The sequence below is a fragment of the Ceratina calcarata genome, unplaced genomic scaffold, assembly GCF_001652005.2.
Source record: "Ceratina calcarata isolate Rehan_Ccalc_2016 unplaced genomic scaffold, ASM165200v1 scaffold397.2, whole genome shotgun sequence".
Lineage (NCBI taxonomy): Eukaryota > Metazoa > Arthropoda > Insecta > Hymenoptera > Apidae > Ceratina > Ceratina calcarata.
In genome coordinates this window covers 195854-221070 of record NW_017163090.1, presented here as the reverse complement: position 1 = coordinate 221070, position 25217 = coordinate 195854, and the positions used below count along the sequence as shown (strand labels likewise).

At 38.1% G+C, this 25217-nt stretch overlaps 2 protein-coding genes across 4 annotated transcripts in view; one reads left to right on the top strand and one right to left on the bottom strand.

Moving 5' to 3' along the window:
* The window catches only part of LOC108626321 (uncharacterized), a 32880-nt gene extending 29877 nt beyond the window's left edge, over positions 1–3003 (top strand). The window contains exons 12-14 of the mRNA XM_026814783.1: positions 358–480; positions 1118–1303; positions 1671–3003. Coding sequence (XP_026670584.1) covers positions 358–480; positions 1118–1303; positions 1671–2707 — 1346 coding nt within the window. The 3' untranslated portion in view covers positions 2708–3003. The remainder of the gene's footprint in view (positions 1–357; positions 481–1117; positions 1304–1670) is intronic.
* A 1793-nt stretch (positions 3004–4796) lies between these two features.
* The window catches only part of rho-6 (serine protease rhomboid 6), a 101050-nt gene continuing 80629 nt past the window's right edge, over positions 4797–25217 (bottom strand). Inside the window, exons 1-5 of one of the 3 annotated variants that reach the window (XM_026814782.1) lie at positions 19990–20602; positions 15462–15726; positions 9679–9849; positions 9116–9271; positions 4797–8850 (exon numbers count right to left, since the gene is read on the bottom strand). In XM_026814782.1, the coding sequence (XP_026670583.1) occupies positions 8530–8850; positions 9116–9271; positions 9679–9849; positions 15462–15716 (903 nt within the window). In that variant the 5' untranslated portion in view covers positions 15717–15726; positions 19990–20602 and the 3' untranslated portion in view covers positions 4797–8529. Of the gene's footprint in view, positions 8851–9115; positions 9272–9678; positions 9850–15461; positions 15727–16002; positions 19085–19989; positions 20603–25217 lie in introns of those variants that run through there. The other 2 variants (XM_018027026.2, XM_018027025.2) reach the window with 2 other exon arrangements.

Sequence of the window (25217 nt, the reverse complement as noted above, 5' to 3'; positions counted from 1 at the left end):
GTAGGTCGTATTTTACAATCTGTCTCAGGGATTTTACCGCGCATAGGATCGTTCGCGCTTTACGCACCCGAGAAAACCGTCAATTCGTCTCACGGTGATGTAGCCAAACTGTTTACGTGCTTCTCTTCTCCAGCCAAAAATTTTGTTAACCTCAGTCGACAAGCTGGAAGTAAATTCTTTCAAAAAATGTAGTGATTCCACTTTTTGTTAATTCAGTTGAAATAATTATTGATAAATAGAAATAAATGAAATAACTAATTTAAATTTATTACGAAGCTTGAGATTTTAATTCGTGTTTTCATTATTTTTGTTAAAACTGAAGTATTAGTTTATCGAAATTTATTCCCTCTGTTCAAGGTGGATTTCTTCCAAGGGAGCCACCCTACTTCGATGCACCATACCATTCAACTGATTTGAATCTTGAAATTGGGACAGGCGTCACCGTGGTCCCAGCACCCATAACAAACTCTCATCGTAAAGGTGATCATTTTTCTTCTATCGAATCTAATTTTTAAAATCATCGAATATACTAATATTACGTTATCCCATCTTTACTCATTCTATTAAACAAAACTATAAATGTTCCCTCTGTTCAAGGTGGATTTCTTCCAAGGGAGCCACCCTACTTCGATGCACCATACCATTCAACTGATTTGAATCTTGAAATTGGGACAGGCGTCACCGTGGTCCCAGCACCCATAACAAACTCTCATCGTAAAGGTGATCATTTTTCTTCTATCGAATCTAATTTTTAAAATCATCGAATATACTAATATTACGTTATCCCATCTTTACTCATTCTATTAAACAAAACTATAAATGATATCACTATTTGTATCTTGATCTTGATTAAAAGATTCAATTGTCATCAGACATAGTGCTTATAATTATCCAGGAATTTAAATCAAAATAAAAATCTTATTGAAAAAAAAGTACAGTACTTTTTCTTTAAAAATTTTACACGTCACTGTTTTACATTTACCAGAATTGCTTAATTGATTTATTTATTTTTATATTATCATATGTTGAAAAAATTCGCAAGATCCGTGTTGTATCTACAAAAGCACGAGGATCCCTCAAGCAAACTTCTCCTCTGGTTTTGTTTCATAAATCTCAGCGAGCAACTGTCTCTTCGAGAATATGGAGTACCGGCACGGCGAGATTCTGCCGAGCAGCAGTATCTGCGTGATTTGCATGTGCTACTACGGCGAGGTTGTGTGCTCCTCAGAAAAATGTCCGCCGCTGAAAATCGGATGTAGGAGGATCAACACTGAGGAGACGTGTTGCGGGAAAGTTGTATGCGGTACGTGAATTTTCCCTGCGGAATCTTTACGTCCTTTGTTACAATGTTCTTTCCCTGATTAACATATATTGCGTTTAAAGAACGTCTTGGCATCTTTCATTAAAAACTTGCACATACAACGTTAAACGACTTATATAAATCAATTCAATTATCAATTTATTTATACAATTTTTTACTTCATATTGCTTCAGTTTATGTTATTAGTTTACAGCATTCAGTATTGGTTCGTTACCACAAATGATATTAGTAGACAATGATTAATTATAGTTTTGAACTTTCCCCATTCGACTCCTAGTACAACTTGCAACACTGTTTTGAACTGTTTGGGACACTAACTGTATCCACATTTGCACACTAAAATTTACAGTGGAGGCGGAAGAATCGCCGACAGTGGTGTTGGATCGTGCAGATGCAACTGCACCGTCGCTTCATCAGCCGATAGTGTCACCGGATCCATTCCGCGACGTGATCAAGACGGAACCAGCTCCAGATCTGCCATCCCTCATTGAAGACATGATACCATACCTTGTGGAGCATGGAATCACTACTCCGAGACCGTCCATCCCTAGCACGCCAAAAGCTTTGCCATTGCAAGGACCGAACTCTCAACGCTTACCGAATTTCGACTTCGTCGACAATTTGTCTTTGCTACGTCCACCATACAGACCAGAGGAAAATTCGGACATACCAGTCTCCAATAATAAATACGATATAAATCCGGAGGGACATTTTAAAGACGGGATCGAATCAAACCATAATTCAAAAAAGGCTGAACAGTACGTGGATCACGTTTCTGAAGCAATCCCTTATAGAATCAGTTCTTTGGTGACAGAGCATACTACTAAGAAGCAGAAAGATTCTCCTAACAATATAACAAAACCCGATTCTATTAAATTGAACGACCGAAAAGAGAACGATACCGATATTTCGTTTAAACCGAAGATCGACGAATCACAATTAAAATTGAACAGTTCTCATTCTCATACCAGTACCGATAAACCAAATTCAGATTTAGAAGACTCTATATTTTCATTTGACAGCGTTTTGGATTTATTGTTTTCATCGGATACAGTAAATGACAATAAGAACAAAAGCGTAAAGACAACGGAAACTCCAACTACCGATAGATCTCCGACTACCAATTTCGATTACAAAGCGGAGGAGAAAACGAGTTCGCTCAATGCGAATGAGAAAATAGAAAACCCCGTGACGGAAGTTGGAACGGCTTCCAAGTTGTTCGAGAACGAAATACCCATATCGGTGGCGAGTTTATTGAAACTGGCCGGATGTAATATTTACGGAAGGATGTACCGGGTCGGGAGGATCATCACCGAATTGTCAGGTCCGTGCCTAGAGTGCAGGTGCACGGAAATCGGGGTGCAATGCAAGCAACTCGAATGTTGATCGCGGCTGCCCGTGCTCATGCCCGGGCCCGGCTGTTTTCCTTGTGATTAGGTTCGTTTCAGTTAATGGATTCACTGCTGCGTCATTCGAAGTGGTTCCCAGGGGCAAGTTTCGATGGTCGTCACGAGATTTCGGGGGTTCGCGGGATTTAATTAATGCCTCCTGTGCTGAGATCTTGTCTACTGTCTTAATTGACAGATATTTCATAATACATTACAACCTTTTTCTTCCTCTTTGAAGATTGTCAAACTGATAATTGTGAATAATTCTGATTAAAACAAATATTGTGATCAGTATAGTTCAAGTTTCATTTTCTTCATATGTTCCTATAAGAAAAGATTGGATGAATTTTGTTAGAAGTTACATAGATATTTTGATTAAGTAGCATGATTTGATTGAAGCTCGCGCAACAGTGAATGCATTAATCCCTCGAACGTAAATCATTATTCTCCGCTAAGCGGTATAGCAACGAAAAAAACTCTGAGAATTGATAAAATTGCAAGGATATTCCAAGATTCGAGTTTACGTTTTTATCATTTCAGTACTATTATTCGGGATCTAGCAATTGTAGTTACTACAACCTGGTATAAATACCTTTATTCCAGGGTTCCACGAATTCGCGTGCGAAACTTCTGCCTTGCATTTGCAGACAAGCTGCGACGAGCGTAATGCTTCGTAATCCTATTATAATATTAGCTAATTGGTAAGTGTCGTTTAGCAAACTCCATTCTCCCATTTCCTAACAAATTGTTAGACATTCTTACCTGAATACATTATTCCAAAATTTTTACATTTTTGCTCAGTTGGGAACACATATGCATTAATTCTTCGATTTTATAATGAGCTCTGATAATAATTGGAGTAATACGTTTTTATCCTTTTAATTCATGTAATGCGATTACTTTTCAGATTATTCTATAATATTCTTTAGTGAAATGATTAAAAAATTATTATATTACATGATTCGAAGTCAGAACGCTATCAAATTCAATAATAAGTTTTTATATTCTTTTATTGTTCGGAGACATAAATCAAAATTCTTATAAAATATAGATACCCTAATTGATATTAACGTTTACTTACTTACCTGAATATATCTCCAGCTGACTTGTTAACTATTTTGGAGATTAGCTGCAAAAGAATCGATGACCTCACGAAGATTTGTAAAGCTCTACTCTCTCAAAGCTCTTTGTAAAGTTTAACTTTAAAGACTAACTTTCGAATAATAATAATTGACGTTAATTAAAAAAATTCTTACTTGCATCTCGGAATGATCGTTGCAATAATTTATTTATCTCAAGAACACAAGGTCCCTACTCTATTAATTATATAATATTATCAATTAATGGTCCGATAGTTACGTTTAAACTCAAAACGTCCCTATTACATTTTGTCTTAGATCCCTATACTGCGTAGATATAATTAATTGTATTCTGATTGTGATTCATACGACGTGGTGCTATTACAAGTGTTGATTTGCGATCGTAGGCGTCATTCATCGACAGAAGCGAAATAATTCACATTAAATCACGAGCTATCATCTTAGATTGTAAGCGTAGAACGTAGCGGTAATTAATCTTAACATAATCGATTGAAGAATAGCGAATATTGTTCTTTCCGCGAATTTTCTTTTTAGTTTTTGCGTTTTCTCTCTATATTCTTGTTCGTTCGAAGAATTTTAAGGACACCGTGTCGAGAGAGCGTAGTCGTTTCTGTATCGCGTTAACAAGGCCGTAAAATTCGCGCTGAATGCCGCACAGAGGCTTGTACTATACTTTTTAAGATTTTACGTTTGTTGCAATAAACGTCTACAGAATTCAAATTACTGTCTATCATTATATGTCCCTGCTACTAAAGAAATATGCTCTGACGTAATAGACCTGTTAACAAGTAATTAATAGTTCGATTAAAGCTTATTGTAAAATATACGTACATTATCTGCTGTACAAACTCCTTACTTCTCTTTCATACAAACCGGAAACTCTTTTGCTTATTGAAGGAAAACTTATTGAAAATAATTTCCTTTTAAAATGCGAACAATTATCTTAGTTGACGGTGCAATTGGATATGTTAAAGGTAAAACGCAGGATTTACGGGACCGCGGTACGATTTTGACTTTATTGCAGGCATTCGATTGTTTGATACATAATGGAGACTGTTGATGATGCGTTCTCCTTAGTTCTTCTTCTTTAATGCATGCCCGTGACGAAATCACAGCATATATAATCGTATTTGTATTTTGTATATATATATTTATATTTATATATTTATCCAATTATTCGGTCGTATTTACAGATATATAATCGTATCGTCGTTATTATTAACAGCATCGACGTAAGTCCGTAACACTAACATAATCACAGCCAGTTCGCCTCAAGTGTATATATGACGTATCCGTAAAATGAGTAGGTACGATGGTCAACTAAATTTTCACTGTTTGAATTCTCCACAAATCATTCGTAAGATGAAATAAAACATGTATCCTACTATGAGAAAAAAATTTGTCTTTAAGTATTCGTTTTGTTTAGTACTTCTCTCTTACTGAAGAAAATCAGTACTCTTTTCTAAAGATAGACGAAATTTTATAGGTGTATCTTATTGTCTGATAGAGTAACCATTTCTTTAAGATGAACGTTCCATGAAAATCATTTTTGTGTTAATTATATGTTCGATTAAGAGCGAATTAAAGATTTGTGAGAAATTCAAACACGTTTAGGCGCTACTTTTTTCTATCGGGTAATTCCTACGTACAATTATAAATATGTTTTTTGTTTCGTTTTTTGGCAACATTATTAATGTTACGCGATTGATCGAAACAAATATTGGCAATTATTTACAAAGGGGGACTCCTTACCGATTTTAATGACGTTTAAATATGTTGTGGGAGACATGATTTTGAACAATTTTTGTTTAAAAATAATTACCGAAATATTTTCTAAACTTTTTACAAAATTCTTTTCCACCAATACAGAAACCTTGGATTTCTTCTTCTGTATTTTACCGATTTTCAAAGATTGTGACTATTAAACGAAAGTGGTGAGTTCTTTTTCATGAAAATTTTTCAGTTTTCCAAACTAATGATTTTTCGAAATAATGAATCGGTAGTCCTGTGAAAGGAATCCAAGGGAGATCTTGTGACAACCCCCAAACATCTAATACCTCTTATCATTTCCTTATTTATTTTGCCTTTTAATTATTAATCAATTCTCATTATGTTATACTAAAATCTAATTACAATCCGAAGTAACAATTCTGTCATTTTTTCTAAAATAACTGATCTTTTGCCAAACGTTTTAAATAAAAATTTAATATCAAAAAAGTAACAAGTTTCCTACTCTTTTTTATCACACAATTAATATATAAATTCTTTGCCTAATTCGACCACTAATCACAGTAATCGCACATAATCCATCATGAATTTCCTCCGTAACAAATTTCAAACTACAATTTGATAAATTAAATTATTTTAATTAATACACTTCCGTCAATGACCTTAATCGTTCAGTGCTTTTAAAAAATTTCCATCGAAGGGTATACAGTTTATAGCATCAACTGCCGGTGTAGAAAAGACAGTCTTACTTTATACAGACAGAGACGTTGTCGATACAAACCGGGGATGAGAATGAAAGAGGTGGTGGGTGTTTTGTTCGCGCGCGCGCGCTTCTCCTTCACTCCCGCGCATTGGGTGGAGGCAGGATGCACGATTAGAGCGTCGAAAAAGCTACTGGGGAAGGGTAGGAGGGTCGCGATGAAAATTCCGGCCACGTTCGCGACTCGTGCACGCGTGAACACTTCGCGCGTTCGTCGTTTCCGTTTCTACGAATTTCCTGTCGCGCATTTACTCCGATTAAATTCCCCTCTTCTGAGCTGTTTCTTCTTCCGCCATGAATGGTACAAGGAAAATACATCACCAGAATAGAATTTCTTGGATGATTTCTCCTGCTCTAGAATTGCTGGACAGCTTGGGCGATTATTTACGTTATAGAAATTCTGGCAGTGAATTGAAAAATTGTTTTATCTCACAGATATTTTTTTTATGTATATTTCTCTTTCAGAAATTTTTACGCTAAATATCGTACATACTCGTAAATAGTATGAGTTAGTATTATATGTATATTTAATACAATAATAATTGTAAATGCATAAAATACCCAAGTAAACGAAATCTTTGGAGAAGAAATCGAAGAAGAGAGGAACTCGTCGCACGCAGTTGCATTCAATATCGAGTACCGAATTTCTCGCTATTTTAACCGGCAGTTTATAGCGAAGAATTATTTAGAGTGCCTTTGAACTAAACGGACGCTTGTTCGTTCTTCACTGTTGTTAAATTCAAGTAGCGCGAATGTTCTTCCACTTCCACCAATTGTCAATTGCCATCGACGGAAAACGAACTTTCCGAAGTGGGTGACTCGCGAATGAACGTTCGTTTCGTTTAAACGCACCATTAGAGAACACGCTTAATAGCTACTGTGTGGTGTCAGGCTTACTGCTAAGTCGATTGTACATTCATCGCTTCGACCACTATATTTGCTAAATGACTCACCACACTCTTCATATTATTATCGTGAATTTCTGAATAATTAACATCTATTTATCAACTCTTTTCTCTCATTGTTACTACCTATTATTTTGATGCTCACAAATTGGTCTGTCGTCCAGATCACTCATTTATCAAATAGAAATTTTTCGAAATACGTACCACTGAACTGTTTTCTAAATCCTTCGCAACTTCTATTTTCACTATGTGGACTATCCTACGTTGATCGTTAAGCTTAATTCCTCCAACTTTCCCGTTTTACGATTCCTTCTTCAGCCATCGAACGTAGACAGGAGAACGAAATCTTCTTATCCACCAAGTATTTTTAATGTTGATTGCAAGAAGTCGTGAACTAAACGATTTATACACGTCCACACATGTCTATTTTTCATTGAAACTTCAACTACACTTTCCGAAGAAATGTTTCTAGACAACAAGTCCTCAAAGTGTCCAACTTCTGGCTCCTCTCCGAAACAGGCAGCGTTTAACTAACGACTAAGTCGTCCGGAAGTAAACAGAATACTTCAGTTCTCCTAAAGGGGGATTTTCGATTATTCCTGTCGATGAAACTTCGATCGAACCAGCTGCAATTTCTGGCAGTGTTCCTCGTTCGTTTATTTTTTAAGAATTCTTCATCTCTTTTTATACTGACTCTTCTTTAACTCGTCTTTGGAGATTCATTCAACAAATGTTGTATGGCAGTTTTGGCAAAGATATCTCAATCATTTTCTTCTCTAGTAAAACTTACTTCACTACTCAATTTTCGAGTGTCTTCAATTTTTCCTTATCTTGACTAGATCATCCAAGTCTTCCTGTTATCGTTTATTCAGGTCAACTGTTACAATTCCACGAACAAATCTGATTTGATATCATCGATTCAAACATTTTTTCTCCGATATACATCACAACTATGTTTCGAAATGGAATAACTCATAATATAATTGCTAACTTCATTCAAAATTTACAATCCAATTTTGTTCTCCTCTCCAAAATTATATTCTTATTTGATTAAAATTGTCCTACTCCTTCTTTCGATAATTTCACGATTCCAGCTCCTACAAATTCAAAGTCCGCTTCAATTCTATCTCAATTTCCAAAATTCCTTTTTTGCTTTTTGTTTTTCTCACGATTCCGTGAATATAGTTCCTCTCTCCGTATCAAGGAAAAATGTTCATTCCAAAGAAATTCGGGTGAGAACCTACTCGAAAACGCTCTCGGCAGCCTCCCGGATCTTAACGATGAGAAAGGACCGTCTGCAGAGCTTGACGAGCAGCTCGATCCTCTGTCAGGACGGCTTCCTTAGCTGTGGCAGTGCAATTAAGTAAATGTTGCCAAGGATGGCGCCGACGACCAGAAGCATCACGCTGATGGCCGACAGTAGACGCACGAATCTGACAAATCGCCGGCCTCTAGCGTCTTTTTTGCTTTGATTCGGGAACACCGCGAGACCCAAAAGGGGACCAGCTAGGGCGCCAGCCACGTGCGCGGCCCAGCCGACTCTACCGCAACCAAGAAGCGCCGGAATTGGAAGCGAAGCCACGTCCGCACTGGCTAGCAGTAACACGGCGCCAAGACGCCAGCCAGCATAGCGGAGCTCTCCGTGACACTGGAATCAAAAATGGGGAAATATTTTTCCATCCATTCAGTTATTCAATTTGTCATTTGTTTAATTAGTCCTCTATGAATGGTATGAAATGTATTTTTTATAATGATGAACGATTTTTAATAAAAATAGAATAAAAGATACATGCAACTAGTGAATTTGTAGCTCACTAAGTTTAAGAATATGAACAAGATTTTTTTATATTGACGAAATAACGGTACAAGAATATGACGATACATTAATGATAAGAGGACAAAGGTTTTCGTACCAAATATAAATGTGCAAGATGGCTAGTTAGTAGGGCGTAGACACCCGCCGAGGCTCCGACCAAAAAGAGGCTCGGTTGTAGAAGAGATGCTCCAAGTGCTCCACAGACACCACCCCCCAAATAGATTGTCGCCACTCCGATTCGGCCCTGTTCCACCTGTGGCCATTAAACATTTCCTTTCCTCGACATTGTTACTTGTACCTTTTTGCCGAAGAAAGAATTGACATTTTGCTCTCCGATAAAAAATTCTCTTTCGCAGAAGGCAACGATCATTAAACAATCGTTTTGAGAGCCGACAATAAAAAAACTGGATCAAGGAACACATCAAAAAATTCTAAACAAAATTAATTACAAACTACTTTGTTTCTAATTTTTGTTACCATTCGGAATTTTACCCTTTCTAGAGCTGCGTTTTCAATTTCCTTAAAACTGAGATGAGACAATCGACCACATCATAGCAAAAAGTGGATGGCTTTACTTTGGAGTGTTCCCGCAAGAGGGTTAAAAAAAGTGGGTGGTCACCCAGATGCAGGGTGCAGCAGCAATTAATCTGATTAACTTACCTCGAGCGGAGTGGCCAGCACCAACTGTATAACCACGTTCAACGCAAGGTGAAGCGCATTCGAGTGTAGCAGCATGTACGAGGCGAATCTCCAACCCTGCACCCTTTGACGGGGGTCGTAGACCAACCACCTGCGCAGAGTGGCCTCATCCCCTAGGCAGTGAACCGCTATCTGTCGTCAGAATGCGTTCCGATTGTCACGTTTGTACAGTGCCACTTATAAGTTTTAGGATACTTTAAAATTTCAAAGACTGTTTTCTATACTTTAGTAATATTAAATTTCAATTGAAAGAACGTAATAAAACAAACGAACAGTGCACATTTTGTATATTTCTCAATGTATATTTAAATGTATAACTTAGAAATGGAAAAAGGTATTCTCAATACGTAAACCCATTAATTATGGTTTCCAAGATTCATTCTAAGAATGCTAATTGACGTTTAATGTAAATGTTTATAGCATGTCCCATGACTTATGAAAGGCAGTGTACACACTTGGTAAAATACAATAATCCACAGGAAGTATTTAAGTTTCCTCTTTAGAGAATCATAAATCCCAATTTACGTTGTACATTGCATTGAATGTACAAAATTAAATTTGTGAGTAATCGGATTGATTGACTAATCTCCGTCCTGATAAAGTGATAGGCCGATCAAATCGAGGGAAATGAAAATTCGATAACGACAGATGTTCCGATTGACAACAAGGAGATCTGACTTAAAAAATGAAAAAACTATTAAAATAAAAAAATTGATGTCCTCGTAGTACGGCGACCTGTCGAAATTTATTACCCCGGCCAAGCCGGATGAATTGCTGTTAAATTCGTTTTCATGAATAATTTCGGTCGTCCCCGTACCGGTGATACGATCGTCCGAGTAAATTGGAAAAAGCTCTTCATTGGCGTTTAACTCCACTCGAACTATTTATGAAAATTCTTTGGAAGTTTATTTTGCAGGATATAAATTATATTCTGATTATGTAGAAATATTTTCCAATATTTAGTACACGCTGACTGCTGTTTTGTTGTACCAAATCGAGTCATTGTATCGTAGTGTAATAAATTTATTTTTGTCACTTAAATAATATAACTTCACATATGTTTTATACTGATCTCATTTAAGATTTTCTTTAAAGGAAAACTGAACAAGAGAAGATCATGAACTGAGATTTCAAGTGTAATTGGCATTTAATTGGCAGCGTACTATTATATATCTGCAATTCTGACGTTAATAACAAATAAATTGCTGGTTGCACGATAATCGAGCGTCTTCTCTCATTGATTATCATTCACAATACATACGAGCTCGTTCGGATTCAAAATTTAAAGCCAGTGAACGATACCGCGGCCGGTTTATTCCAGCATTAAATAAGCAGTTTTGACTAATTACCATTTCGAGCGGATCGAATTTCCATACAGGAATGGAATTAATTATTCGCTAGATCGTACGTCGATACCGCTTATACCAGTTGTTACCGCCTCGTGATAAATCGTTCCGTTTTTATTTATTAAAGCATTAACGTTCCCTTGACTTTTCGGTAATGATGGTAATTACCGACAATTGCAAATGATAAAATCGTTATTTATATTTTTGGTTTTCTTATGGAAATTGCAATGGTTGTATTTCGGGACACGTGCATTTTCCTTTTAGTATGGTTAAGTAATCTATTCACGTTATTATTAAATAGTTAATTTAAATGTTGTTTTGTATTACTAATAAATATGCTAAGCTGGTAATTTAATTGTGGAATCTCCTCTTGTTAGATGCTGACATATTCTCTATACTCAAGTGAGTAACCAACTGTGATCACCAAACGATTCAAAGTACGATTAATTATGTTCACCTTCGGTATTCTTTAGTATGATATTAAAAAAAGTTCTGTGTCGCATTTTATTATTCTAAAATGGGCAGGAACCCACAGAAATTACGTATAGTTGAATAGCTGCTGAGCAGATTTTTTTCAAGATACTAAATGATTATGATTATGCATTCGAAATCAATTTAAAAAAAAAGCTAATTTGCAGTACAAGCAGTTTCGAGTGTACATTACATTATTTTCGAACACGTTTTACTTTTATATTTTACCTGTTCTCTTTTATCGTCACATTTTATTTTCAACACAAAACATGAGTCTAAAGAAAAGATGCGCTTGTGAACCTTTCAGCCATCGTTACCGAGAGAACAGTAAAGTGAGTAAATCGGTTGTGCGAACGATTTCTTCCATCAAATAAATCATAAACTATCGCACGCCCGCGGAACCGGAACACTCTAATATTTTTCACCCTCTCTGTTTAACTATAAAGTTTTATGGATTCCGATAGCCAGAAACTAAACTAGAAAGTATCTTCTTCAAAACATAAAATTCAAACCATTTCGGTTGGGATAAATGTATTACGTGTGCGTGAATGGTAAAATATATAAATTTCTAATATCGTAGAAAATTTATATTCACGGTATTGTCAGCGGAAATAGCGTGTGAAGTGAAACGGTAACGGGTATCGAGGTGCATTACGTTCCGCGTCAAAGAGATCTTACATGAAACTCATGAAATACGTTTGCAATATTCATCTGGCATCGTCAAGTCTGATAGAGAATCAAAGTTAGAGAATTGCACTATCGTGTTACGAGCAGCTAGAGACGTCACTGATTGTCAAAGACAACTGGCAGAGAGCCATGTACCACAGAGATAACGATGTATTAACAAAAGTTCTCATGTAATAGAACTATGATATACGATATTCACATACGTCGAGAAAATCCTAAATACAAAATGTAAATGAAAAGAGTTATTAAAAGAAAAAGAAGTGGAGTTATCTTTCTCTTATCATTCCTTGTTGATTATTCTCTGTCAGTATAACAGAACAGAATAAAATATTTATCTACCTCTCGCATTTTTCACCAAGTATTCAATTTCGATAATTTCAAGCTCTAATAGAATTTCAATAATTACATTTGCAATGCAAACATGAAGTCGACAGAATTGGTACGTTTTATGCATAGTTAGAAATGGACTAAATTAATTCTCGTTCATATCAATCAATTGTAAAAAAGAAAGTATTTAATGACTGGACGATTAACGCCAATTTATCTCGCGTTGAATGATTTTCACATAAAGAAAAAGTTATTCCGACGATTAATCATAGTTCTCTAATGAGCCGTATTTGTAGTTCCGCGCATTTACCCCTGATTTATCGCGTTCGTTATCCGACCTCCTCCGCTGCTACGATGCGGTGTTACACGCGAGCGACGCATAACCACAAACCGGAGGGCGATTATTACCGAAACAGAAGTCGACTTTTCGGCCACTCTAGCGAGCGCCCACGCCCGTTCGCGCTATCTCAGCGTTTCCATTAAAAGGTCACGCGGTTGAGAAAAGCGTTATCCGTTCGTTTCATCGTGCCGAAACTGTTGGACGCGTAACGACGATTAGATTCCTGCTTCGCTTTCGACGAATCAGCGTCCTGTTGGAATTCTGATTTTCACGGAGGGAAGGCGCTGCGCCGCGCCGCGTCGTGCGGTTCCGAGTTCCTGGAATTCCGCTTAATTGCCGGAAGAACGCGAATTTTCCACGAATTTGGATTATTACAATCGGGGGAGCGTTCGTTGTAAGAGAAGAGGACTATTATTAAAGTTCATGGAGCTGGTTAATTGAACCGGGAACGCGAAATTTTTACTTTATTCTTTTCCTGATCTTCAAACGTAATTACTTAGCGAAATTATTGAAATTGTTTGTCACGATTGTTATAATTCCTCAAATTGAAATAGTTATCATTTATATTTTTTGTTGTAACAACTATTCTTTCCGTGGTAGATACTGTAAATGAAACTCATTATAGAAAGAAACAATTATTCTTCAACTAAATACTTTAGATATATTTCATAATTCATATTAGAACTTTAAAGATTGTTTAATAACGTCAGTAATATTCTTCTCGTTGTCACCAATTTAATTACTTTTAAAAATTACGTCAAATCTTTCATTTTAAAAGATTAAGTTAAAACGGCAACGTGCTTTTCAAATGCATTTGATTTAAGGAAATGTTCATATATTTCGAGAGCAAGTTTTATAATTAGTACGATAGTAGCGATCTTTAAAAAATCGATTACTTCTGTAATGAACGGAATCAGATCGTCGTAGAGACGCCAACCGGCATTCCTTCAGCCTGGCGCCGTTTCATTAACTCCGTCGACAGCGTTAACTTCTGTTTTATTGCGCGAAAAGCGTCGGGGGAAAAAGAAAGGCTGCATTTAACTTGGCGGCTTTAAACTCGGCGCATTTTATTCGCCACGTTCGCAGCTCGTACCCGACGAGCTTCCGGAAGCGCTCGAATAAGCTCTCCTGGAATTATTATCGAGCTAGGAGGTTGGACTAGAGTACGTATAAGAATCCGTTGAAGCCAAAGGAACGCGTATCCAAGAAAGAGACCGACTGCTCTCTGCCTTTTTTTATTCCCCCTTACTTTTTCTTCCGGGTTTTTTCTCTTCCATCTCCTCTTTTTTCTTTTTTCACCTTTTTCGTTTGAGTCGTCCCGAGCTCGAGTTTCTTGAAATACCGGCACGATATTCCTTCGTGAACTCGTGCGAATAATTGAGAGAGATTCCCATCGGCTGCCACTCTCTGTCCTCGTCGTCCCCGGACGCCGATGTGACGCGACGCGACGCGATGTGCTTCCACGGCGACGCATTAGCTCGGCTAATGGGAAATTTTTCGAGCTCGACAGACTCCACGCGTAGGTACACACTTTTTCGGTGCAACGAGGTTTCCGGTGTGGTGAATAAAAGCGGCGAACAGGATCTTTGCCTCTTTCTCGAGGCATTCCTTTGAGATTTTTCTAATAATCTTGGATGTCTCGGTGCTTCATCACATTTTATAGATAACAGATTTATCTGATTTCAAATGACCCCTTTTAAAAAGTTGCCACTTTCAAAGATTCTTAATTTAAATAATTGTCATACGTATTTTTGTAATTAGAACATTCTTAGAATTAAAGCAGTATTCTCCTCTATATTTTTACATACTTACAAACTTACAAACTAACAACAACTTACTTTGTAAAGCTCTGTATCACATCTGTAAGAAGTCTGTAGGTTTTAACAAATGATAAAAGAAAACTGTTCTCTTTAAATTATTATGACTCTGCATACTCCAGATTTAAGTTAGTTGCACAATAAAAACTTTTTATATTACTTCATATCTTGCTATGTAATCTGAGATTTGTTTAATGCAAAACAGACGTCGCAGCCAGACGAATTTTTGTTCATATGCAAGTATAAATTGGCTTCAGTTGGCTCACTCAAAAACAGTCTCGTTCATTAATCAATCACCGACCACGAATTGCGCTCGAATCTCGCGAGCCATTCAAAAACGGTGCAATTACTAAATCAAATTACCCTAATCACAACTTTCATTTCAACTTCGCTCGTTCATTTTAATTTCCCTATTACCATCAATCGTGCGGTTTTAAAGACTCGCTTTGTCTGTTTCGTTAATACACCGAATATTTCCCGTTCCGCAGTTTCAATAATTTCATATTTGCTTATACATCAAGATATATGTACATGTATAAGTAAATGTCCTTTGTCAGTATTAGTGAATACAGTATTTCACGTTTATTAACGAAATGAATCTTATCTCATTCTTTTTGATAAATAAATGAGTTTAAAGAATTAGATTGATTTTGATTAACAATTTTGAAATCTATACGAATAATTCTAACAGTTTTGCGCTATTATCTATATTTTTTATTAAGAACTGGAGAGAATAATTGAATTTGGGGTACTCACTTCGATAATGCTGATGCAGATCATAAGATAGGGCGGTCGTATCCGGAAGTTAGGCTTCCTGGATGGAAACGGGTGTCTGGGTGTGGGTCTGGGCGTGACCTCGTCATCCTTTGTCTTCTTGTACGAGGTAGTGACAATGATCGGGGATTCTGGGGAATACGGCGAACCGGGGCCTGAATATGTGGTGTCCGTGCAATCGGACGAGATCGTCGAGAGCGTTGGAGAGTTCTCCAGCAGCGCTGCTTCAGCGTCCATGTTGACCTGACTGTGAAGAAAAACAGGGGATTCTGTCGTTAGTTTTCTGACCAATGCAATCTGCTTTATTTGCTTATAATAACGCAACAAATTAAAGTTTTCACCCGGAACCAACTAAAGAATTTATTTATATTCTAACAAAACGAAGATTCTCATATTCAAATATCATTCATATTTTTACCAGAATGTTTGAATACTGTTAGTAGTTGTTTTTTAATTTGTACACGCTTTTACTACATTTTTTGCTTTTCACTTTACGAAAAAGCTGTTAGAGGTATTGCAGTACCTTTTCCACGTCCATTCTCTCCATAAATACCACGAGGAAGAAAAATTGCCATCACTTTCAATATTCAAAAGGTTCGCGTCCTCCCACTTCCATAGTTAACTGTGAGGTCCACCCTTTAATCCAGTCACAACTGTACGCGTTCATTTATCCCGGGGCTTGCAAAGTACGAGGGATGCGCTGGACGCGTGCGAGAAAAGCGGACAGCAGGCAGCCAGAGCCAGGTAGGTAGGTAGGTAGGTACGAAGTAAGTGGAGAGGGAAGAGTGAAAACGGTAGACAGAGACGGAAGAATAGAAGTTTCGGCGAGGTCAATCCCGGTGACCCCTTTGTCCGTTTCGGCGCGGCGGTCTTTGCCCGACCTGTGTTGTCGAGCCACCATAGAATTTGCCTCTGAATTATTGGAGCTCGAGTTGAGTTTGCGACCAAACCCTCCTATCTTCCATCCTCGTCCCATATGAAGTGGCGAAACCAGACGATTTCGCTCGTTTCGCAACCCTTCCTCTCTATCCTCAAAGTTGCCATCTACTCAGTTTTCACCCGAAAACTTCGAGTTCTGAACGGCAACTTTAATAGGAATATCTCTGACTTTTGCTGGGTAATATGGGTTAATGGAGAACTTCACAGAGTGAGATTCACGTGTGAGCAATCATTTGCGTTTAGAGAAACATAAGAGCAGCTTGGAATTTCAAGATATCTAAGACACAGGCTCTTAATAATTTTTTTTGTTATACAGTTTGCACAATTCTTTTTTTACGAATTAAAATTCGACATGTTTGAAAATCCATCAAGACATAAGATATATTTCTATAAAGCTGCAAGCTTCCGATTCCGTGTACATTTCAGGACCATTTTTGATTTACGAATGATTTTTTATTACAATTCATGCAGAAACCGACATGAATTGTAATTTGAAAAGAAATAAAGAAAAGTGAATTCAGCACGAGACTGAGAGAGCGGTAACAATGCAAAAGAAGTCGGTCACGCGTTGAAGAGCAGACAGAGCAGCAACTTGGTCGTGGTCGATTGCCGATGATTGAGGGAGGATCAGGCACGTCGCGATCATTGACGCGCGATGCGCGCCGGTGCAATCCCTATTGTTCTTTGCGCAGTCTGGGAGAGGCCTTAATTACGCCTGCGTCCGCGTCTAGATGCCTTTGATTTGCGTGATCAGGCAACCGTTACGTTAATTATCTGCGGACAAACAGATGATTCTCTCGCCGGGGTGGGTAGACACATGCCTCATGCGAACCGTAAACCTCCTCTTTGATTTTTTATAAGTATACTTTTGTGAAGTTTTGTCTAGTACAATTTCATCCCAGAATCATTTTATACATTATTCTATAACTGATTAATGCCCAACACCGCGTGACGCATTATTATAAAATAATCTACTGCACCTTATAACTCTGTCAACGATACTTGAAACCGCGACAGAACATTGTCTCTGAAGAAAAAAAGTCCGGCAAGAAGAACAGGAACGAGCGAGTACTGTGAAATAAGCAGAAATTAAAATTCAAGGCTACTAAATGTTAAAAAAGTGTGCTCCCCATTCGTCGAGTGACCGAACAGAAATGAAACTCGTGCGATAAACGTGACAAGGGAGAAGAGAATGTTATTCTCTCTCTTGGAATCCCATTCATAAAACTTTCAGCGAAAAGGAAATTTTTATAGTATCGTTATAGCTTGATTTTAAACCACTACTTTCTGTATATACATATTTTTACATATGTAGTTTTTAACGTAGATATTCTATTTGTAATGTGCTTCAAACAACCGAATGCTATGTATTTTTCTTCTAACTCCAGTATTTAACGAGTTAAGTATGATTAATCGGCATTTTATTGGTACTGATAAAATTCGGCCGTTCCCACCGTCGAAATGGCAAATGTTTGGAAAAAATTTCGTTTTTTCTCAAATACACCTAAATCATCGGACCTGCGGAGAAATTTCATTTGACCTTATTTGTAGCTGTCGACAAGAGTTACAAGTTCTGTATGAAACATTTTTCGCTAGCGACAACAGGCAATAAAATAAAAGCAGATCACGATAAAAAAGGATTAAGGACATTTGGCGTAGAATGCATTTCGCAGGGTAGGTGTGAAATTACGTAGTACGACAGAAAAACGATCATTTATCAGCAAAATGATCGGCTATTACAATAATGGACATCAAACGCGGTGTCAGTCGGCCGGTGGTTGAGTTGTCCGTCGCGCCGCCAAGAAAATGGCCTGGCAGCGGTGAAGAACGGGAATTGACATTGATTTAGCGACACGCTAGCCCAGCCAAAACTGCGCTCGACCATTCCTGTCCTAAGTGTCTAACAAGTGTCGTTTTCTTGTTATGTAAAGGAGATCTTTAACTCGTTAAGAAAATGTGATTATACCATGAATTTACATTAGCGAATTCCTAAATTGAAGAGTGTTACCTACAAAAAGTATGCTGTTTCATATATGTACGATAAACGCGCGCGTACCAAAGTCTTACAGAAAGTTATTTTCACAGATCTTTTACAAAATTCTTTCACTACATAATCACTAGTATGTTAACTTATTTAATATAAATTATTATACAATTACGAATCTGTACAGAACAGCCAAATAAGCAGTATGTGCTTATTTACTACAGCTACATTTCAGCTAATTTTTCAAAGTAGTCGCAATTTGTCAAGCACTCTCGGCTACCCGAAAACCTGTCGATCCACCCGGAACAGCTACACAGGCAGAGCGAGGGCACATCCAGGAAGAGCGACGGGGCTCAATGGGAACTGAAGAAACTACAAATAACAGGATCATTAATTATTCCGGCGGTGCGGGGCATGCTACACACGATTGGCTCATTAATTTTCAGCGACGTTTCTATCGACTTTCTGTCACGAGCCCTTTGTCGGCTTCCAAAACGAAATCCTATGGTTCGCACGATGACGACGGCCGCAAATCAAAATAATTTTGAAGTTACATCAACCTCGTGACGCTGTTTTCATCCATCAAAGAATTACAATCTGTATTAAGTTCAATATATCAACATGAAAACAGGTTCCAATTTATTTTAGAAATTATCACTCAATGTACCTTACAAAATTCAATGATTGATAATATATGACATGATCGAATGAATTCAATAAATAACATGATACGTAAGGATAAGATATAATTTTAGAAAACTGAGATTACTAGATTCATCGAATTTTAAATAATGTTCATAACCAAATATAGAAAAAAGTACATATTTGATCCGGTTTATACGTACCTACGTTACGTTTTTCAATCAGACAAAAAGTAATTAAGAAAATTAATCGCTGAATAGAAATTTAACAGAATATACTGGAACAGTATAGTTAATTCTCAATATTCATCGCCACGATTTTTCCTGTTCGATTCGTCCCGGTGAACGCAAATTTCAAACACTTTTAAAATGGAACACCGCGGTCCAGTTCATGCTCCACTTCGGACAGCCCGCTAATCGAGTTCGGCTCCATCGTGGTCGAAACCGCATTCCGTAGTTCAACCAATTTTAACCAATTTTTAGCCTATTTCTGCCCTGGACGGTCGGCCATTTCGACTCTAATTTTCGTTCACGTGAAAAAATTCCTGATTCCCGTCGGGATTTGTTCCACGTGATAAGCCGGTGACAAAATGTAATTCACATATTTCAAAAATGACTTTATTATACATCGACTGATGCAGTTGAAGATCTCATGAGGAAAAATGTATAGAAAAAATATTCTGCTAATGCGCAAAAGATAAATTGATTTTTGAACCTAAAGCATGGATGATGTTTGCACTTTTGTACAGCATATTATTTTCACTGTACATCACAGATGTTCCCACCATAGAAGGGTTAACAACCCTAATCGATGGCGTAACGTACGGGTTACGCGGTGATTTTGCGTGTCACCAATTTCGGGCTATTTCTATGTAGCCACGGGCGCGAACAAATGTTACTTCAGCGACTAATTGCCAAGCACAAACACCAAGAGTAATGCACATACCCGATGTAGATACGACAAACGCCGATTGATCAGAGTCGCTGTGTACGTTTCCACCACGACTTTACAGGGTTAATTTCAGGGTGCCTCCGCTTCGGATACGAACCGATGCGGTAGTGAAACTCAGCTCCGATTGTTGGGTATGAATGGCAACGCGAGTAGTTCTGTAACGTGATAAATGCTGCCCGATCCTACATAACCGTTATCCTGTTTTCCACAGTTTTAAGTAGTTCCAGGTTCCAGGATGCTCTTAATTCAATGAAAACTGACTGTGCGTTGCAGTCCATGATTCAATTTCGTTGCAGATCATACAAAAATCTTGTTAAGTTTTATTAAAACAAATAAGATAAACACGACGAGGGAGTAAAAGTTTCAAAACTAGTGCATGATAACCCGTTTACTAGAGTTTTAAATAGTTTATAACTGATGCTTATGCACAACACTAAATTTACTATCTCACAATTTATCTTGAATTTTAAGTATGGCAGCTGTAGCGAAGATGATCGTAGTAACACGTGTGTAATAGAGTAAGTGTTCTTTTAACATTGACATTGTTTCAATTTTATCGCTTTCACTTTTTCAACTTTTGCACCTCGTGTCCATCATCAGACATGATTCACCACGGCTCATCGAACCGTTCTGTTGTCACCTGGCAGACGGCAAGCGTTAACTAGCGCGAACTAGCACGCGGAAACATCGCACAAAAGCGACGGTATCGATGACGAAACTGGGACTGCGGCGTTACGTAAATCGGAAACGAGCGATGAACGAGCCCGGGGACCGACCGAGTTTTGACTAAGCGATCTCAAATGCAAAGCTTCCTTCAAATCAGGCCATTGACTGCTCGCAAATCGCATTAAAGGAGCGCCCCACTATCGTGAGCCGGTCTTTGCATAAATTATGTAACCGCGACTCAAGGTTGTCGCAGAAATAGCCGACCAACTTGCTGCTGACGCCTCGATCAATCCGGGTCTGCACGTGATTTCAAACTTGACCTACTGTCGCGAAATTGACTCTGGGTCGTCTAGGAACATCGAAGGGAAAGAGGAATTGGTATTTTTCAATTTGAGCTCGTCCGTGGTAGTTTATAAAGAATNAATCACCTGACAGAAGGAAATCAGAAAATTTGTTCACGAAACAATAGCGGAACAAGAAAGTACAGTGAAAACTTCGTTAGTTCATGATTCCTATCAATTTCGACTTATATCAAATCTTTTTTACAAATTAATTCTGCTAACTTCTCAAGAAAACCTAAGTCGGTTGGACCAAGTTTAAAAAAGTTATTCGTCTTTTACGTGAATCGTATTGATTTTGTTTTGCTCTTTATCGCAAATATTGATTGAACAATATTTTTCATCAAAGCTTGCATCAATACCAATGTCACCGAAATAAACGAGAAGCACAATCCAATTAACATGCCTAATTAACTGCAGAGTCAAATATTTCCCTACCCGTCGGTCTCGCCGCATCCCATTCCAATTTATATCCTCTTAATCGTTCAACTCGTAACATTCTACATGTACATACAGATATGTATATTGAACTGTGACCAAATAAAACTGCGAACGGGCTTCAATCGGAAAGAAGATCGGGCACGGATTTTACACCGGGCAACGATACCATTTATTTGACTATTTTTCCAACTTTCCACTGGGGTAGAATTCGTTCAAATATTTGACCCGTAAATATCACCAGCGCAAATAACGATCCTGTTAATTTTTCTGCGGTCGCGGTTTCATCTGAAATAATTATTTCGTTCCAAGATTGTCGAGCATTGCCTGCAGTAAAAAGCTAACTTTGGAGAAGAGAAATAAATTGAAAATGTTGAGAACATTCAACTTTCATGTGTATTATATTACTATAAAGTACAAAAATTAAAGTATTTATATTTCAGATTCGATTCATAAAAAAAGAGAGCAAAATACACTTCTCTTTCTAACAACGTGAACTTTAATAATTTAACGACATCAAATTAAACGATCTAATATTATTTATTGCTGATGTAACTACTTTTCATCGACGTGTATTACAGTTCGTGCTTTTACTGCGACGAACGCAATAACATTTTACGCCTCGAAGACCTACCGATTTCAATTAGTTTCATGATTACATGTCTGGTCCAGTCTGGAAAAGTTTTTACTAGTGTGTAGCGAGAGATATTGTGCACGGAACTGTATGGTGGTTTTCTCGCTCGACCAACCGCGTCTCCGGAAACCCACGCGCCTGTAATCCGTGATTGCGCCGGATTAGAGCGACATTACGTTTATTAAATCATTCTGACTCGGTTGTAATCAAGGGAAGGTCGACGTATCTCGCCGCGGAAACATTGTTTCATCAAAGTAATGAAAGGTTTAATGAATATTTCAAAGCGGGGACACGGGACCGAGTTGGACCAGCGGCGGCGGCGGCGGCTGTTTGAGTTTTCATGGCTTGCCCTCCACCCCCGCATCCCCTCCCCCTCCTCAATGTTAGTTCTTTTCGTTTATCTTTTAATCGAATCATTCTTAATAGTAGAATTTCGTTTCGTTTTTTTCACGAGTATTCGTTACGAAGTAAAATTGTTATATGATGTTATCCTCTGTTTAATCGTACGTTTTATAAAGTCGTAACCGCGGATTATAATTTGGTTCTGAAAATTAAACTTAAAACTGATCGAATATGCTCTACGTATTAAACATCTGTGAAGATTAATAAACATTTTCGGAATTCTTTCCTAAATGTTTAAACTATACATGTAATCTTCAATAATTTGTAAGAATTCCAAAAAGGGAACCTTTATTTTGCACCTCACTGTTTGGTCGTAACACAAGCAATTTCTTCTAGAAATTCCATAGATTAAAACCTTAAAAGCAGCAGATGCGATGAAACTTCCATAAAATATATCTACGGAAGACGAACAAACGAAGAAGTCAGGTAAAGTTGACGAGGGAATAATTTATCGGCTACGGTTGGAGGAGACGAAGGAGTCGAACGTTCCCAGATTTCCTAGCCGCGAGTCGGACAGGGTTTCCCTTAGGACGAGAGGAACCCGACTACTCGTCCTTTTCGGGTAAGATCGTTGCCAGTCGCGTTGCATTAAATCACAGAAAAGAGAGACCCGGTCGCAATTGCGGCACGGCGCGGGGCGGCAGTCCGCTTTCCACTCTACTTGTTTTCTGGCTCGCGCACGGGAAATTCGATCCCGCCCGATCTGTCATCTTAACTGCCGCGGGAAAAGCCCCGTAGACCTGTGCCCTGTTCGCGAAAAATGTTTAAGTCTAGGGGAAACATGCGACGTTGCTGCGTTGCAATTACGCTTGAACGGACTTCGAGAATTCGATTTAACCAGGATGGTTCCTGTACTTAATGGACGATGAAATTTCGGCCATAATACAGCGTTCAGATACTTTCGAGTAATGTACTGCACGCGAATGAACCGAGATCCTTTAAGAGTAAAAACAATACTAAAGTAGTATCGGAGTTTTAATTACATCCCCTCTCTTCTTCTGCCGAACTTACTCAATTATTATTTCAAGTTTACAGTTATATTAACTCTTTCATTTCAACTTCTTCCGCAAACTTTTTTCGTCGAGTACTTCAAACATTAGATTTAACTTTATAGCTAATAAGATTTCTTCCGTTCTTAATAATGTTTATCAATAATTTTTCTGCAATAAAGAGGTCAACGAGTTAGGCACCGTTCTTTTCAATTCTTTTATCTACATATTTATTTCTATATCTACATAATCCTTATTGAACCAAATTCTCTATCAAGCTCTACACAGTTGGGAGTATACATACATTCATGTACGCAGGAATGATCGTGACCCATGAATCCAGGCTTATATTAGATCAAACATCGCTCGAATTCAAACATTACGAAGCTCTTTACCCTAGGTTCGTCCTCATTAAAGAGGGGAAAAAGCAGGCAAGGAAGAAAGAAGAGGACAAGTAATTAGGCGTGCAATTTGCAATAAGTTAATGGGAGGTACGTTACAGAATCAGCGGATTTTCTGGTGTTTGCGTTGCGTCGACGCGACGCGACGCCGCACCATGCGTCCTGTTTGCGGATTCCTTGTGCAAAGCCGAAGCGACGAGACGCCCTCGACCATTCGCAAACACGTGGAGGCCGAACACAACGTTTGTTCCTTCGCTGTGATCGATCATCGCCTTTGTTACCTGATGCTCGCGGTACATGCACAGAACCCACGTACCATCCCATTCACTAATCACCAGACATTCCATTCAGTTATTGAAAAGAGTTATCAAAAATAAAGATTCATAGTTTATATTAAATTCTGCGGTTAACTTATAATCGGGAGTATACGAGCACTCTTCCTAGGTTGGGAAAACACCAGTGGGCGAAACGAATGTTTCCGTGCCACGGTAAACAAGAGTTTAACCAGGGCGTAGCGTCGCGTCGTCGTCGCGCGAATTTTAGGGTGCAATTAGGATGTCGGATTCGAGTTGAGCGATTGGGAAAGTTGTTCTCTTGTCGACGAGGTTTACTGTTTTGATACAAAATCCCAGACAGCGAGCTTAACCGCTTCCCTAACTTAATGCATACATTCTAACAGTAGAAGAGATGGGCAAATTCTGTACAGTTTAATCTCTTATCAATTTAAGCATCATGTAATTTGTTTGTTCTTATATGATGACTAACGCTCACAACTTCTCTCATACCATTTATCCTCTGACACGAGCTTCATCCAGGAAAGCAATCGCATAAATCCGCGGGGTTCAATTCCTCTCGTTACATTAACACAGCCCGTAACAGAAGAGAGAGACAAAGGAAAGCGGCCATAAATAAATAAAGGCAAGCCGAGGCGAACCTTTTCCCGGGTATTAAAAATGCACTTTAGCCGATGAATCTTCGGGTATACACCTACGTACGTCTGGTAACCTCTGACGCGGCATACACTCGGTGCACGCAACCGTCGCGTCGTTTGAACGTCGACAAACAAACGGCCAACTCCCGTTCGTAAACGTTCTGGGAAAACATTGATGTAGGAACACCCGCGAGGAAACCAGGTTGGCAAGAACAACGCTGCAAACATGTAAATCACCCGTAGACGATTTTTCTTCTCGCGTTCCCTAAGAAAATGCTTCTTTCCATTTTTGAGTTTGCAAGAGGATTAAATTCGAAGCTTGAAATTAAGGGTTACAAACAATCATGTAACAAATTCAGGCATGTGCACTAAACAATAAAATTGTAATAACCGTCCCAATTTCTGTTCCTGTCATAATTTCTA